We start from the raw sequence: 17,559 nt of genomic DNA, 5'->3' as shown, positions 1-17,559 counted from the left end.
CGCTAAGCATCCGTCTCCTACCACGGCATTCGGCGTTCGAGTCAGCTGGGGCTCTTTAAGTTGTATTTTTTTAATTTTTAATTTTAATTTTTATGTTTTTTATCTTTTTGATTGCTTCTTATTTTCTGTTTGGATGGATGGGATGGCATGGGATGGCATTGCAAGTGGCATGGCGATGGGATGGGAGATGCCGGAGTGGGACCTGGGGAGCGAGGATCGTCGAAGAGGCTCCTCGGCGACGACCGGGTGTCTGCCTACCCAGATCTACGACTGGGATGGATTGGCAGTGCATGGCCATGGCATGGCATGACCTGGCATGGATGGCATGGGATGCAATGAGATGCGATTGGGATGGCGATAGGGGATGGGCATGGCGATGGCGTTGGAATGCGGGTGCGAGGGGATGGCTGGAATGGGAGGACTGGATGGAGGCTGGATGATGGCATGGATAGATAGTATAGTTAGATTTATGGGGTATTTTCCTTTCACAAGCGGTCACACTGAGTACAGCACTGATTTCCCGTGGCAACGCCGCGGTATCGCGAGTCATATGTATATAATTATATATATTAAGGCATTTCAGAGCAGCACATAAACATGCAGCATGGGCACTTGTCAGCCAATAGAGGATTCTATTATGGTTACCTACTAGAAATTGCTCTTACTAACTGGGACCAACAGCAAATAGCGTGAGTTTTATGGAGCTGGTTGATGAGTCATTTCAGGGCCACCTTCATTACCAGAGTATAGAATATCCAAAATACGTTAATATTTCACAGTTGCTAACCTGTTGACAGATAAGGATCGCAGTTTCTATTGCCTCAGAAGCTCTGCTCGAATGCCTGATGTTCTGTATTGTTGCTCTGTAGGTGTTGGTAGGATCTCTGTCGACTCATCGCAGCATTTTGATGCTTCTCCTGAATCCATCTGCCTTACTTAGCCAAAACCAATATGAGCTTCAGTATTCTACACACGTAGGAACACATGCACAGTACGTTATATCCACACTGTTCAGGATCCCACATAGCTGCGCAGAAGATCGATGATTAAATACGTACCTAATGTGCATTGATGCAGGTATTGCTGGAGCTGTATCGCCGTTTCTGAATTTCTTTTCCGTTGGCACTAGCATCCAGAGATGTTTTCTGCCGCTCTGTCACCTTTTCGCATTGTTTGTATAGCACCTGGGCATTATAATGACCATCCGTTACAATGAGGAAATCTGAATGGCTCTCCTCATAGCTAATATGTTTACTTAACAACAACTCCAGCCAAGCAGTTATAAACGAGTAGAAAAGATAAATGCACTCAATTAGACAATGGCGCATTCGGACTTCTGCCCACCAGTTTCAGTAACACATTTCGTTACCATTGACTTCTCAGCAGCGACCCGAGCGAAAGCCTACTACAGGAATAAAATAGCAAAAATGCTTATGTAGATCACATGCGGTCACCAACCTGTTTACCTCGTGAAGCAGCGCGTTGTTTAATATCCCTTTAATTTAAACTTATCAGGTGGGAATCAATTATTTTTTTTTTAGTTGGGTGTGTTAAACGTATGCTCAATACGTGAATGGTGGCCAAGCCACTGCTAATGTTTAATAGAACATATTTACATGCTTAAGCAGCTGGCAATTGATGACAAAAGTTCACAGTATACTTCAAAAATGTGGATAAGTTAACGAAATAATAAATAAATAACAATACAAAAACAATGAAAAAAATAGTTTCATTATTTTTGTGATAAGTGTGTTTAGTGTTCGCAAATGACAATGCTTTACAATTCATTACAGATCTCGTAAGAAAATTATGACCGTTCCTGTATTCACGCAGCAGTACCGATGTTAAACGTTACCGTTATTCGCTGCTGGGGCCTCCTCACAGAGTTGGTCGATCACTCCCTCTTGATTGCTTAGCAGCAGCGATTAAAGTCGTCGTGCTTCATTCATTACGCCCTAACATCAAGCCCAGATCCTGCCATCAAACACAAAGCCTCTTGATTGCGATATACACAGCGTTTCAAATTCACTGCTTGACCTCGAGCGAGCGTGGGCCGCTCGCGGTCACATTCTCAGCCTCACACCAAATTTGTCAAAACACTGCCACGCTGACGAAAATCATTTTTCTCCATCATTTTAATACACTTATATAAACTAAAATCTAATAACCCTCGCTTGGCTAGCGACACATGGACACGCAGCACCAAAAAATTATTACCACCTCACAGACATTTTTGGCCTGGCGGGAACGACTGATATATGTATTTATTTAACCTGACCTCTTACATACTTTTAGACAAAACCACCAGGAACTAATTAACAAATAAGCCACGCACATCACACTTACAACCACCAAACCTGAAACAACACTTATGTCACACCTAATTATATTATACTAGCTGGGGTACCCGCTGCGCTGGGTAAAATCGTGCTACTAATTCATATACTAATAATTGGACACAATAGGAACATTGGGTAAAATCGAAATATAGAGCTGGACACACAATATCCAAGATTTTACAAAATCAGTGTAATAAGATAATACGGCATGGGAGAACAAACTGTTACGTATGCTTTTATATGACATCAGAACCCACTTTAGAACCCTTGGAACATAATAGTAATACTGTGCAACTTGAGAAAAAGTTATGTGAACAGCATGTCACGATGGGTTTGCCAGTTTTCATTGAAAACCTCTGATAAACCCAATGGTTTGCGTTTATTGTTGGTGGAACATTGTAGAGATTGCGCTTGGCGCGCGAACTGTTGAGCTCACCACCGTAACAGCCTAATCCATTGTCAGATCGTAGGATGAATAACGCAATTGGGTATATACCGTACAAAAATTTAAGTAATCCACAAGCGATCGGAACAACATCGATTTGCTTGGTCGATGCTTAATAAGCAATCGACAAGCCAATCAAACTGATCTAAGCAAGTCGACGCAAGCATCGAGACTGATCTAAGCGCAATCGACAAGCAATCGAGACTGATCCTAAGCAATCGACAAGCAATCGAGACTGATCCTAAGCAATCGAAGCAATCGAGACTGATCACAATTCAATGATCAACAAGTAATTGGACATGATCCAGGACATATTGTCAAGCGCTTGAATACTGGATGGTCAATTGTTTAGCATTGGCAGTGATTGAGCAGCCAGAATCATCGGTTCTTATATTTATAGAGTTCTGGATACAGTCGTTTGAAGCACATCCATAGCAATCAGGTGTTAACGAATCCACTCATGTTTTTTTTTTTTTTTTTTTTTTTTTTTTTCGGTATATTACCCAGCTAACACATACGTTTTCCTAAACGTTTATGAGTTCTGGTTGTATTTTGGTTTGGTGGAATTAAACCTTCAAGAACGCGCGCGTTCATCACGTTTATAAATAAGTTATATATAGGTTAGAAAACACGGTAGCTGCACACCTATTAATTCAAACTAGAGTACTGAACGGGTTTATCTAAGGGTCCTGAGGTGGGGGAAAATAAACGTTATTTATAAACTTTGGGGGCTAACATTAACAAACGTTAGTCATGAAAGTTACACTAACCATATTAATTTAACAGTTTTTATATGATTAGAAACAACGTTGGCTGCCCTATTACTGCACTATTAGAAACAGACTGAAAGTTTAGGTACTGTTTGGAGGTTGTAAAAATAAAACGTGCCAATATCACAATAACGTTAGCCATGCATAAACTTGCACTACAAATCCTGCGGTGAATAAAAGTTACCCTAACCTCTAGCAATACGTATATTATGTTTTTTTATCAAAAAGGACCCGGTTACTAGATTTGTGGGAATTAGCGGCTATAATACCTTGGCAGCGCGCTGTACATAAAAGGGGGAGGCGGAATTGGGGTAATTAATGGAAATCGAGCTAGGTGGAAGGAGGAGGAGCAGGAGAGGGGAGGAGGGGGCAGGAGGAGGAGTGAGAGATATAGGGAAGCGTCAAAGAAGGGGGATGTGGAGAGGAGGGGAGTGGAGAAGGTAGGTTGCGATGGGATGATAGCTAGAGGAGGCGCGGAGAAGAGAAACGGGGATGTAGGTGCGGTTGGGCGAAAGCATAGCGTATAGCGTACCTAGCTAGTCCGGCCCTGTAGCATCTTGTATATCATTTCACTATTTTAGTAGGAAAGCATATATCTCTAATACAGGCATGTTGTATAATTAAGTATATATAGCAAATCAACGAACAGCTCAACTAATTTAGCAGCGCATACAGCCCCATGTTCTGTGATTCGCTAGGAAAAAAAAATCACGCCTACGGTACCAGGTAGCCGTACCTAATGTCTCGAGACTACGGGATACGGTAGTCCATGCGGTTGCTTTCAACAAAATTAACTGGCCGTTGGGAAATTAATCACCGATTAATAATAATCTCTAGGCCTAATAATAAATAAATTATTATTTAATTATGTAATTAATTAATAGCTAGCTATACTAGTTGTGGTTTGCGGCATTGATTGTTAGTTCAGACGCAAAATATTGAAGCAAAAGGTTATACACCATTTAGATTGTTCTATATCTGTTTTTATAACGTAATGCTAAGCCGGTCTGTTTTAGTTAGTGTTAGGGCAGAAGTTCAAGCCCATTTTCAAATAATCAGCGATTGCTTAAGCGATAATTGATTGCTTAAATGATCAGCGATGCGTCCTGAGCGCACTCGGTTTTGTCATGAGAATAACGCAATCGTCATCTCTTAGGATGATCAAGCGAGTCAATGATTGCTTAAAATAAGCGCTCAATGTGAGAGGATAGCTTAAATGTATCGTTGATTGCTTATATAAGCATATCGGGAGCTGATCGGGTAAGAATCGAATGATCCGATAGCCGATGGCTATTAAGCATCGAAGATCAGGTCCGATTGCTTATTATGCCATCGGACGATCGGTCCCAAGCAATCGATGAGTTGTGATGCTCATTTATTTTGTTATTAAGCAATCAAATGATCATCCTGATTGCTTTAATAAGCATTCAGCATAAGCATCCTCTGCACCATTGAGTGCTTATTGAAGGCACTCGTTGATCGCTTAGTGGATTTGTTGTAGACTTGCTTAAATTTTGTCGTAAGCGGTAGTATATAGAGACAGGGCCAGCGGTGGGTCTGTGTCCTTGGTATTGCTCTAGTGAATCGCTTGCGCGGCAACCAATGCCGCATTGAAATAAAGGAATGTTTTCTATGCAATCAGAAAAGGCGATAAGTTTCGATGTGCAATGGTTTGAAACTGTACGTAGCCTGAATAAAAAAAGTCGATAAGTATAATACAGACAGGCCAGCCGAGTGGGAATTTGTAATTATAAAAGAACTGTTTACTCATTGGTACGGTCTTTATGCTCGTTGATTTTGGGCAATCGTAACCTCTCAAACTATTATATACTCATACTAAGACTGTAGTGAATTTCTATACAAATATCTTACAAAATCAGTGTTAATCAGATAATAAGCATGGTAAAAAACGTTACGTAAACATTTATATGACGCACAACCCAAACGTAGAACACCTGGAACATAATGTATATGGTCGTAATCAGAAAAAGTTTATTTCTAACGCCTGTACGAATGGGGTTGCATTCTCATTGTGAAAGCCTCTGATAAAACATAGGCAAGTCGTAACCACAGGGCACTTGCAGGCTTTCGCTGTAAACACACCGCCGCCGCATTGCGACGCACCACTGACACATAATTATCCTGAGGCGTGCTTCAGGAGACGAACCGCTACGCGAGCGCTCGCGAGCGCTCGCCTTCTGGAACGACACGCAGCTCGCTGCGAGCCGCTCGCGAAGCGTTTGCGCGAAGTTCGAAGCGTGCTTCGACTCAGCGACGCAAGTTGTTTACAAGATGGCGAGAAAAATCTTGCCGAATGCGAATACTAACATTTCTGACGTCAATTTGCAGAATTCTATTTTTCAAAACCTTTAAAATTTTCCCAACCTTTTTTCATTCAATTTTTCACCTTTACTTCTAATTCAATTTGTGTATCAATTTCGTCTGACTAATTCGTTAACAGTACTTGTTCTTCGCCGTATTAAATTGCCCTGGTAACCCTCCATGGGCGCGCCATCTTTGATCAGAAGCGAGCTGCACGGCGAGCGCACACGCGACGCGCTCTCGTGTGTTTTCAGGAGGCGCTGCGTGTGTTTCACGAACAGCCGTTTCGCACTCGAGCGGCTCGCTCTCCTGACAACGCCTCTGGTTGGCTCTGCTTTACAGTACCGGTTTCGGTTTCACAATAGCAGCACGCTGATGCGAATAAGTGATCGATTTTTTCTGTTGTGTGGCAGCATGTACCAGTCAGTGCTGACAATGTTGTGAAGATTGATGAATGGAGGGATTTTTTCACGCGATTTTCGGTGAGTCTTGACGGCTTTGGCAGGTTTTTTAGCTACGAACAATCCGCGGGACCGCGCGGTATAAGAGATGGCCCTGTGAAATTGATCCAGATCGCTTGGGCGGTTTGCCGCCTTTAGGGAAGATACTATACGATACATAGATAGATAGATACATACGACTCAAATATATATAGTATATATAATATATATATAGATATATATAGATATATATATATATATTATATATAATATAGATATTATATATATATTATCACAGGAGTACATAATGCGGAGCAGAGGGTATGACACGCGTTTTAACGCGTTTTGCATAGTTTCAATTAGGCAATCGAATTGTATTCAGTGGTGTAATGCTAGTTCAGCGTGCTAGACAATAAAGTGGCTCACGTGCGAGCTAGCACGCTGATTTTAAGCTGTGTTGCCATCTCGTCCCTGGATATGGAAGCGCCCAGTGCTGTACTGTGCTTACCCACATCCAACGCCCAAGCCGGTCCCTGTCAGAGACAATAGAAACTAATCGAGAACGAAACATTGCGTCACGAGTCAATGCAATGGTTGGGGAAAACTGTTGGAACCTTGTCGTATTCAAAGACTTTTTTTCGAAGAACAATACGATTTTCAGGTAATATTGGTTTGTGATATGGATTAAGGAGAATCATAGCGAAAACAAGGTAAAGTTTGAAATATATTTATTACATATTGATAGAATATTCAAGTTGAAAAACTATGCACAAAGCTGGTTTAAAACGGTGTCAGTATACTCTTCGTCCAATGTAGCTGTACTCGTTGACTATATATGAGATATAGTATATAAAGGAGGAGAGAGGACGTAGACAGAGAGAGAGAGAGAGAGAGAGAGAGAGAGAGAGAGAGAGAGAGAGAGAGAGAGAGAGAGTGAGAGAGGGAGAGTTATCCATCAATATAATTATGACTGAAGAGGTAATACTCACTCCCAGGTTTTCATTGTTAAGATAAGCTTCCTTAGTAGCAAGCCATGCTTCAGCCTCATCAACATGCTCCTTGAATACCTGTTTCCACGTATGAAATCTCAGAACAATTCAATTTATACTTAACTAACAACAAATGGTAACTTTTACTGATGGCAGGGGTAGAAATTAACTTTTGAACAAGTGAGTCCAACGGACTGGACTCCCTATACCCTCAAAAAGAGGGAGTCCGTAGCAAATTGAGGGAGTCCGCAGTCCGAAGTTCTAAACTAAAGATATTAACAAAAGGACAAATGTCTGCCAAATTTTCTTGGGACATTTGCTAAAAAAATAAGAAAATTCCACGAGGCGAATGTAATGGAACGAAATAATTAGTACAGTGTAGTATAGCAGAATTTTCAGGGAGTCACACGGACTCCTGCATACGTCAAATCAGGGAGTCTTTGACTCCGGACTCCCGTTCATTTCGCACCCTGTGATTGTTTGTTGCACATGAGAAAATTACAGAAATTAAGAGAGTTCTGTACACGACTTGTTACTTTTCTTTCACAGAGAAATTTCACCACCGATAAATATGTTATGCTAGTTTAACAGATAATGAAATCACGTTTTAACTGCACTTTGAGGAATCAAAACAGGATCTCCAGGGATGGATACAGGTCAGCAGTTATAGAGTTAGCAGCAAGCCTACCTGAAATGAATGGCATTGACAGAGCAATGCTTGTGTTTCGTGCCACTCCTCACTCAAGCCTGCCTGTATCTCTTCCAGCTTCTCCAGACTATTACGCACATCCGAGCCTGCCACCAAATCATGCTGCTTCAGAATATCCTCGCCTTGACGATGCACACCCAGAAACTCCAGTCCACGACCTTCGAGCTCAATCTGCACACAAACCAAACCAATGTGTACACAAACCAAACTATAGTCTTCACACAAACCAAACTAGTCTTCACACAAACCAAACTAGTCTTCACACAAACCAAACTAATCTTCGCACAAACCAAACTAGTCTTCACACAAACCAAACTAATCTTCGCACAAACCAAACTAATCTTCACACAAACCAAACTAATCTTCACACAAACCAAACTAATCTTCACACAAACCAAACGAATCTTCACACAAACCAAACTAATCTGCGCACAAACCAAATCAATCTTCACACAAACTGAACTAATATGCACAAAAACAAAGCTAATATGCACATAAACCCACGGGGGGGGGGGTCACTATATATGCCGTTATTACCCCATGTACGTTCCAAATTTTGCGAGTTAGGGGGTGTTTTTCAACTTCTAAAGCGGGCCCGCGCGGGAGCAAATAGGCCCCCCTTTACAAAGCTAATCCCGCAATAAGCCCTCGAGATCGTTCAAGTCAAGCACCGTGCCCGCAGTAGGCCCCCCTCATGACGAACCACATAGTACCCCACCCCAGGCCCCGAATGGGCGGCCCATCCCTAAACAAACAGGGCAAGGGGAATTGGGAGCAGGATTGGGCGTTGGCATTCACCCAGCTTGCTTATTTATGAGAGATATTTGGACTCACAGTCACAAATTTAATAATTCAATTCAAGTTTATTTTATTACCAGGTTTTATTCTGCATTTATACATACAGTATGTATGATGGCTGACAGATTTTATGGTCAACAAGATAGACCTTCTCATTGATGGCTTGCTGGGGAGGTAACATGCACTTGAAATTTAAAAGAAATGTAATATATTACAGCCTCTCTTAATTGTATACCTGTCTGGGAATAGCTGCTCCTGAAATTTAAATTGTCATTTTTGAGAAAATAGAGGTGAGTTGTCTATATGCAGATGATACAATACAAGGAGGTTAGCTGTGATGCAGTTGTGACCAAGTTCAGTGCAATGTAACCCCAATGTAACTTAGTTGAGTATTTTAAGCTGTGACAAATAAATTCTCATAATGTGATAAATAATCTCTCTCTTTTCCTTCCTCCGGGGGGTAGGACCCCGGGTAGGACCCCGGGTAGGACTCTTTCATTGTGTATGCAATAGAGGGTGGGATATTTTCATTGTGTATGCAATAGGGGGTGGTATTATTCAATTGTGTCTGCAATAAGGGATAGGGTTTTCCAATGTGCAGTTCGCACTAGGGGGCCTATTATTTTTTAGTGAGAATGCACATGGGGTAATGTTCTAATAGAGAGTGACCCCCCCCCCGGGCATAAACCAAACTAGACTTCACACAAACTAAACTAATATGCACACAAACCAAACTATAGTCTGCACATAAACCAAAATAGTACCACACAAACTAAACTGATCTCCACACAAACCAAGCTAATCTGCACACAAACTGAACTAATAAGCACACAAACCAAACTAATAAGCACACAAACCAAACTAGTATGCACACAAACCAAACTTATATAAACACAAACCAAACCTATATATATATACACAAAGCATACCAATATGCACACAAACGAAATTAATATTCACACAAACCAAACCAATCTGCACACAAACTAAACCAATCTGCACACAAACTAAACCAATCTTCACACAAACTAAAACAATCTTCACACAAACTAAACCAATCTTCACAAAAACTAAACCAATCTTCACACAAACGAAACTAATATATACACACACCATATCAACCTGGACACAAGCTATACTAATCTGCACACAAACCAAACCAATCCACACACAAACCACCCCAATCTGCACACATACAAGCCACCTAAAGTGACCAGAACATTGCAGGTCCTTAACGACTTCTTACAATCCCTAAATCCTTAATAGCCGATAGCCTAACTAGGAAAAAATATGTGGCACTTGTACAATGCTAGTAAAAGCTTTCTACAAGCTAGATCAATATTACGATGAGAGTTAATTAAGCAACATCCGCTTTAGTGACTGGAATTGATGCAAATAACAATTGGTTCTATGGAAAAAAAATCAACAGGGTGATCTCACTTACTTCTAGTTGCAGGTTAAACATATGGTAGGCTTTAGCTGAATGTTATGATGAATTTTTGATTATCATATATTATGACCTTTCCTTAATTGTCAATTCTTTTTTGAAATTGTTCGTAGCTGTTTGTAGTTTTTTGTAGTGTTTGTTAAAAGTTCTTAAAAATAGTACCTTAATTTTACTTCATAGTGATTATTTTTGATCCTGGCAGTAGCAAACTACCAGACAAGAGACAGCTGTGCTACTTTCAATGTTTACATCTACAGACGAAGTCATACCTTCAGCTCCTGATGCAGCTGCAGCTGGTCTGCAGACTCAGCAACCCCATCCACAAGATCTGATGCCACCATGCGTGAGTGTAAGTCATTCGCCCACTCCTCCAGATCCCGAAAGTCATAAAAGAACTTATGCAGCTTTCTGGATTCATCCAACTGCTGGCGTCTGGAAGAAATCATATGATATTGAAGTGATCAAGAGAAAAAATTTCCAACTGTGACGGCAAGGAAAATGATACATGGAATATGATAAGTGTTATAAATACCAAATATAAAGATGGAAACTTATATGGAACTTATATGGAACTTAGCTTTAAACCAGCTTTTAGTCATGATCACGGATTTCCAGAATTCACAAGGAATTTAGTTAGCACTTTTTTATATAATACTATAGAAAGCAGGAATCACTCGACACAAAGAGTCATCCATATATAATTTATCACATATTGCTGTACATGGAAGAGTGAGAATAGGTGATGTGTTGTCTCACCTATACATAGAAAGCTCACAAAGGCTATCCCACTTTGCAATGACCTGTGTTTCTTTGTCTGAGATGGCTTCACTGCTTTCTGGATGCCGCTTGCGAAGACCAGATGCTCGCTTTTCTAAATCCTATTCATAATAAAAAAAGTATCGTTCATAGTTCACAATTTAAAATACATCATAGTATCATACTCCAAAACCATCTCGTGTTAAAATAGATATACAGTCATAATTAAATTAGATTATAATTAAGTCATGATTTTAACATATATCCTCAGTATTACTGAAATAGCACAGGAAATATGTCAGCTTATCTCACATGTTTTAACATTCATATCCGCTCACAACTAAACCATAACAAAATTATGCAGATATATATTCACTCCTCAACACACACAAGGTTCTCACTACAGTTTTGTGTATCTATACACAATTTATTTTTTATTTAGACTCGTATTGAAAGCCCTGTAGCACTTGGTTTGAAGTAGCTACAGCTAGTCGAAGTAAAGAAGGCTAATAGACTCAAAAATGTATAAATAGAAAAAAGCCATCCATCAAGAGCTTTTTCAAATGTCACTCCCGCACTGCCTCTTCACCCCAACTTTCCACCACCAGTGTGTCCTCTCCCTCCCCCCAACCCCTTATGCAATCACCATGCAGCATCAGTATGATATTTTAATTCGATTCAAAGTAATTCACAAACAGATAACAGTAAACAATACAACCAGAAGAATTTTTAAGAACGTAACAGCGGTTTCTGGTAAGCGAAGACGGTGTTCATTATTATTGTTAATCTGAAAGTTATGTGTGATGAGGATTCCCTATGCAGCTTATATTTAATACCTTGATCTGGCCATGCAGTGCATCAATGCCCTGATCAGTCATTTCCTGCTTACGCTGCAGAGTCTCAACAGTGTGCAACTCTTTCCCACAGTCTTCCAGTTGCAAGGTGACAGCCTGAAAAGATTTTTAATTGGAAATAAAATGTATAAAAATTTATAGTAATATGAAATTATGTTCTTGCAAAGAGGTTACTAATACCATGAGCGTATCTACAGACTGATTTGTGACGAGTTATTTAAAAAAAATCCTATAGATGTGTTGATGCAATTGATGGAAAACGACAGCATTTTCAAGTCTGTCTCAATATTTGCACCATTTCTTTATGCACTGGCACGCTATACATTTACAGTGATTCGGCTACAAGTATGTGTAAATATTTATAAATATTATAGTGGCACATAACTTCACACATATGTGTTTCCCTAATTTAGGCTTCAGCTAAAAGTATTATGAAGAAAGATAGTAGAAAAGGTCATGAGCAATGAAGCTAAAACTGTTTATTTAAGCGTATAATATTTTATGCAGTCTAACATGAAAAACTATTGCAAGAGGCAATGATGCATAATAAACCTGAAAGAAGCTAGGTGATTAAATGACAAACTGCTGTGACACCACACTCACTGAAGATTTTTCTTGAAATTCCACTAGTAATTAAATCATGTAATAACTATACTAAATGTGCAGCAAATGTACATAAGTATAAATATTTTGCATGCTGCAACCTCAAAAGCACTGGAAAGCAACTTCAGTAATACCTACCTTATGAGTACATATACAAGATATCCTTAATGAAAAGGCACGAATAACACACCTTATCATTGATTATCTCTGTCATTTCATCGCAGTCGCGGATGTATTCATGCACCTCTAGGGCGCCATCCAGCCTCTCCCTGTAGTCAACACTGGCCAGTTGCAGATCTGTCCAACTGAAAATGCAATTCAAGACAACTGAAACTGTCTGAGAAACATAATGTTACAATGCAAGAAAGCCTACCCACCTACACCAAGAAATATGACATCACAAATTTGCAAATATTTAAGCGAAAATACCCAGTGTATAGTGGGAACTCACTCTGTGTTTAGTTGCTGCAGTTTTGAATTCAAATCAATACTGTCAGACTGATTCTGCTGTTCCAGTTTATCTGCCAGTTCGTTGATTTCCCGGATGGTGTCCTTAGTCACTTTACGTGGCTTGATGAATTGAAAAAAACACATGTCATTGTAACAAACTGCTATATCATATAGCAATATAGAAATAAAAATAGTCAGGTAATATTCCACAAACTGTCAGCATGCTTTCACAAACTATACTGAATATCACCTACAGAATCCCTATCTTCCAGTTTCTGCAGAAGTTCTACACAGTGTTCATAGTCTCTCCCTGTCTCTCCAGCTCGCACCTGCAATGCCTAGAAGCAAACAAGTGGTAACCATCTCTTAACAACTTGTGCTTGGACAACGACAATTATTACTGAAGTGATGTTGTAACATCTCTCATACCTGATCACAAATATCAAATAAATACAAGGAACCTAGATAAAGTGCAGATCTACAGTAGCTTGGCGTTTGGGAGGACCTGGCTATGGTCACAACATAAAATCAAAGCCAGTAATATAAAGAATAGAATTTTGAGTGCATCCTTTGCATAAACGTTTTTTTTAGTTAACTGAAATATTGTGGCTTCTTAAATCAAACACAACTACAACTAGCCTACACAAAGATACACCCTTTCAGTCATTTCTTAACATGTAAGAATTTAAAGTATAGGTTACTGAACTGCTCCTCCTATCACAACCTGCAGAAAGTAAGTCTAAAACTACTTTTAGTAATGTAACGAAGGCTATATGTTAATACATGTACCAAAAAGATTTGGGTGCACACCTTTTCTTAGAAAAACCTCAAATCCGATATCAGACCTCCTCCCTTTTGACTATTCACCTGAATGTTGAAACTTCAGCTGTTTACTTTACCTATTACTATGTACTTGTTGTAATATTCATTATACAGATATAGAAATCCTTGAATCCGTCTAGAATACCTTGTCATGGATCCAGCCCGCTGCTTGGCTGACTTCACTGTGGAAGTTGAGAATGTCACGTGCCTCCTCTAGCAGCTGGGTATGCCCCTCAGCTGCGTTCTTCAGTGCCTGCCACTGTGTGATGAGCTCCTTCAGGTCATGCTCAATTTCTGCAGACTGCGTATGAGCAATCGCTAGCAACTCCTCGCCATTCTGTGATGTAACAAATACCATACAATACTATACAAAGTACTACCATACCAGTTATACTGGTATTCAAGGGGAAAATTATTAAAAAAATCACTGTGCACGAACAATTAAGAATAGATATAATATAATAAATAGAATAATATAATATATATAAACTGATGATCAGCTGCCAATCTGTGAGTACGATGGAAATTACGATCGTTGAGCAGAATTCCATAGGCAGCAAATGAACAAAAGACATGTGCCACGATCATAAGCCACGGTACCATGTTCAGAGATTGATGTCTCTATACCATGCAGTGCTTCTTAAACTGGTGAATGGTTCACCCAAGGGTGAATGAAACTATTTTGGGGTGAATGAAACTTACCCCAAAATAAAGAAATTTTGTCATGGGTGAATGAAATTTTGTGATAGACTCGAGGATGAATGACACTGTAAGTTTAAAAAGCACTGCTCTAAACCCATGCTACCATGAACATATGTATCATTGAGGTCTGAGTATAAATCCTAGTATCTGAGGATAAATGTATCCATGATGCTACCGGTCTTGCCAATTGCATATGTAGCTGAACTTGACACAAAGCCACAGAGTCATTAAATAACGCACAGATGGAAGGACATACTTGCACTTTTCCACTCATTTCTTTGCGTACCTGTTTCAGCAGCAGTATACGTGGCTCTGCTGAAGCCAGCTCTGCCTCCACTGTCTGATGTTTCTGCAGCTTCTGCATCTTTTCCTTAAGGCTGACGTTTTGTCCCATGTCCTGCTGCACTGCAGCTTCCACAAACCGTCTCTTGTCATTTATCCATATAAATGTCTACAAACACATCATAAACTGAACACATTAAAAGAAAAAAAACCCACCATGAATCGACACATAACGTAATCGACACAACAAAACTTGAATCACATGGCATGGCCCATGTCTTAATTCTAAGAATGGTTCAAAAACATTTCACGTATGCCAATTGAATTTATTTATGAAGACAATACCATCATGTCAAGAGCAATAAAAAATCATGACGAGTAATAAAGATAAGCAAGGAAAGATTGAGATATCTTATGGTACCTCAGTGATGTCCTGTTTAAAAGTTGCATACTTGTGGGCCTCTAACAGCTTTCGTTTCCTTTCGTCAGCAAGTTGCCTGACGTTATCACGTCTGAAATTCCAATTAATCATTATCTTCGAATACTTATCGCTGCAGAAATCATCATCCCACAATGTAATTATAAATTTTGGTTACAAAAGCATGCACGCGTATATGAAAAAAGGAAATAGGCAATTGTGATGGCAATAGCCGACAGGAAAATTAGAAACTGATCCTATTAATAGACCATCAGAAACTTAGGATAAAAGATCTACAATAAAATGATAAATGAACTAGAAAGGGCAGTTGTTGCCAACTACATGTATCCCCCGTGTTCTCCCTAAGATGTGTAAGTATACGAAGTTTGGTCGCGCTAGGTCAATTAGGGGCCGAGTTATAGAGCGGAAGGGAAATATGATCAAGGTCAAGGTCAAATAAAAGCCGCAGTGACCTGGTTTTGGTACGCGACACACATTCTCCCCAAGATGTGTAAGTATAGCAAGTTTGGTAGCGCTAGGTCAATTAGGGGCCGAGTTATAGAGCGGAAGGGAAATATGATTAAGGTCAAGGTCAAGGTAAAGGTCAAATAAAGGTCGTAGTGACCTGGTTTTGGTACGTGACACACCTTCTCCCTAAGATGTGTAAGTATACCAAGTTTGGTAGCGCTAGGTCAATTAGGGGTTGAGTTATAGAGCAGAAGGAAAATTGTCTGCGGCGGCGGCTGGGGAGACATGAAACCATAGTATCCCCGCCGACTTCGTCGTGGGGGATACAATTAACTGGAATAAAAGCAATTGCAATCAAGTCAATTGCATTGGCAGAAAGGTACTATGGCATTGCAGCTTAATAACAATAACTGCAACTTGGGAATTTTTATTACAAGGTCAGTGTGAATGGGATAGAAGCTTTACGACCTTATTATAAAGCCCTTTAACTCACCTGCCTACTGCCTCCTCCACAACCTCTATCATGTGAACAGCATCAAAATGGCTCTGTGAGCACATATCCTGCACTGAACATTCAAGCACATGCAGTTTCTCCTCCTGTGTTTGCAGCACTTTCTCAAAAGTCTCATGCCTCTTCAGAGCGGACTCAACTTGCTCAATATTTGTTGGAATCGTTCCATTGATTAGATATGCCTGTCAGTATAAGAATACAGTAAGGAAAAATGACGTATGAATGACTTGTCGATCATAATATCACTCTGAACCCCAAAACAACTATAATTACTGAAATTAACAACATGTTTACTGTTACATATTTACAACGTAAGTACACGGTATTCTATTTTGAAAAACGTAACATTACATAACACAATACAATAGACAAATACATACACAATACAGCAATGCAGTTTATTACCTCAATGCAGTGCCATGTGACATAACATAACACAACACAACATGACACAACACAATACAACAAAACTTAAAACAACACAACAACAAATAATGCAACAAGGTAATGGAACAAATAACTGTACATTACAAATAAGCAAACACTTATTTGTAGGCTTCTATACATACCCCCTGTGCAATGCTGATGGCCTCTATTGAGTGAGCATCCTTCATAAACTGCTGCTGCTGCACAACAGCATCCAGGTGTACTCTTTTCTCCTGCCATGCCAACTGAATGGCTTCCTCCAACTGCTCCACCAAACCTGCTCGCATTTGTATCTGCAGAATTTCAATGGTCTAACATCTGCAAATAGCTACTATATTATACCGACATACTACGATAATAACTGCCCTCAACAGCAAATAAGTACAGCACTGAGGCTCATAGGGTCTATATGTTACCAGGGTACTGCCGGAACGTATCCTGGTAACTATCTGATATGGTTAGGGTTAGGGTAAGGGTTAGGGTTAGGGTTAGGGTTAGGGTTAGGGAGTAGGCGTAGGCGACTCCCTAGACTCGTTAGTGGAGTAGGCGAGGTACGGTCCGGCATATTAGATAGTACCAGGGTACGTTCCGGCAGTACCCTGGGGGACATAGACCCTCTGAGCTTGAGCATAGCAGCACTGAGCTTACACCCACTCTTGCGATCATAACTTGTGCAGTGCATTCTACCAAATAGCAACAGATTGAGCCATCTTTCGATAAAGACAATCACATATATTGTATTACTTAATAAACGTGTTTTCCTAACAACACTAAATTATGTAAATAATAATATTTATGCAACAGTTGCTCAATTTAATTGGCATGTACATTTATGGCACTGTTATGTGACTGTACCAAGCCCTAGAACTCGCATTCATAGGGAATGTAAAAACAGACATTTCCTTCTTGAACTGATACTTGATGGCACACAGTTTTATACCTCCTCAGATGCGTAGTGTCCTTCATTAATCATCATCTGTGCATTGATCTGCATGCTGTCGAACGCTT

The 17,559-nt window shown here is 39.9% G+C and overlaps 1 protein-coding gene across 1 annotated transcript in view; it reads right to left on the bottom strand.

Annotated features, from left to right (window-relative positions):
* Positions 1 to 17,556, bottom strand: part of LOC106811813 (spectrin alpha chain, non-erythrocytic 1-like) — a 19,950-nt gene extending 2,394 nt beyond the window's left edge. Inside the window, exons 1-14 of the mRNA XM_014815533.1 lie at positions 17,492 to 17,556; positions 16,695 to 16,844; positions 16,108 to 16,307; positions 15,150 to 15,240; positions 14,733 to 14,897; positions 13,890 to 14,081; positions 13,177 to 13,260; positions 12,924 to 13,042; positions 12,663 to 12,777; positions 11,852 to 11,965; positions 11,016 to 11,137; positions 10,529 to 10,691; positions 7,994 to 8,185; positions 7,306 to 7,383 (exon numbers count right to left, since the gene is read on the bottom strand). Of these exons, the coding sequence (XP_014671019.1) occupies positions 7,306 to 7,383; positions 7,994 to 8,185; positions 10,529 to 10,691; positions 11,016 to 11,137; positions 11,852 to 11,965; positions 12,663 to 12,777; positions 12,924 to 13,042; positions 13,177 to 13,260; positions 13,890 to 14,081; positions 14,733 to 14,897; positions 15,150 to 15,240; positions 16,108 to 16,307; positions 16,695 to 16,844; positions 17,492 to 17,545 (1,839 nt within the window). The 5' untranslated portion in view covers positions 17,546 to 17,556. The remainder of the gene's footprint in view (positions 1 to 7,305; positions 7,384 to 7,993; positions 8,186 to 10,528; positions 10,692 to 11,015; positions 11,138 to 11,851; positions 11,966 to 12,662; positions 12,778 to 12,923; positions 13,043 to 13,176; positions 13,261 to 13,889; positions 14,082 to 14,732; positions 14,898 to 15,149; positions 15,241 to 16,107; positions 16,308 to 16,694; positions 16,845 to 17,491) is intronic.
* Positions 17,557 to 17,559: the final 3 nt, after the last annotated feature.

The sequence above is a fragment of the Priapulus caudatus genome, unplaced genomic scaffold (assembly GCF_000485595.1).
Source record: "Priapulus caudatus unplaced genomic scaffold, Priapulus_caudatus-5.0.1 Scaffold578, whole genome shotgun sequence".
In the NCBI taxonomy this organism is placed as follows: domain Eukaryota; kingdom Metazoa; phylum Priapulida; class Priapulimorpha; order Priapulimorphida; family Priapulidae; genus Priapulus; species Priapulus caudatus.
The sequence above is the reverse complement of the archived record's forward strand: the minus strand, read 5'-3'. Positions and strand labels throughout refer to the sequence as shown.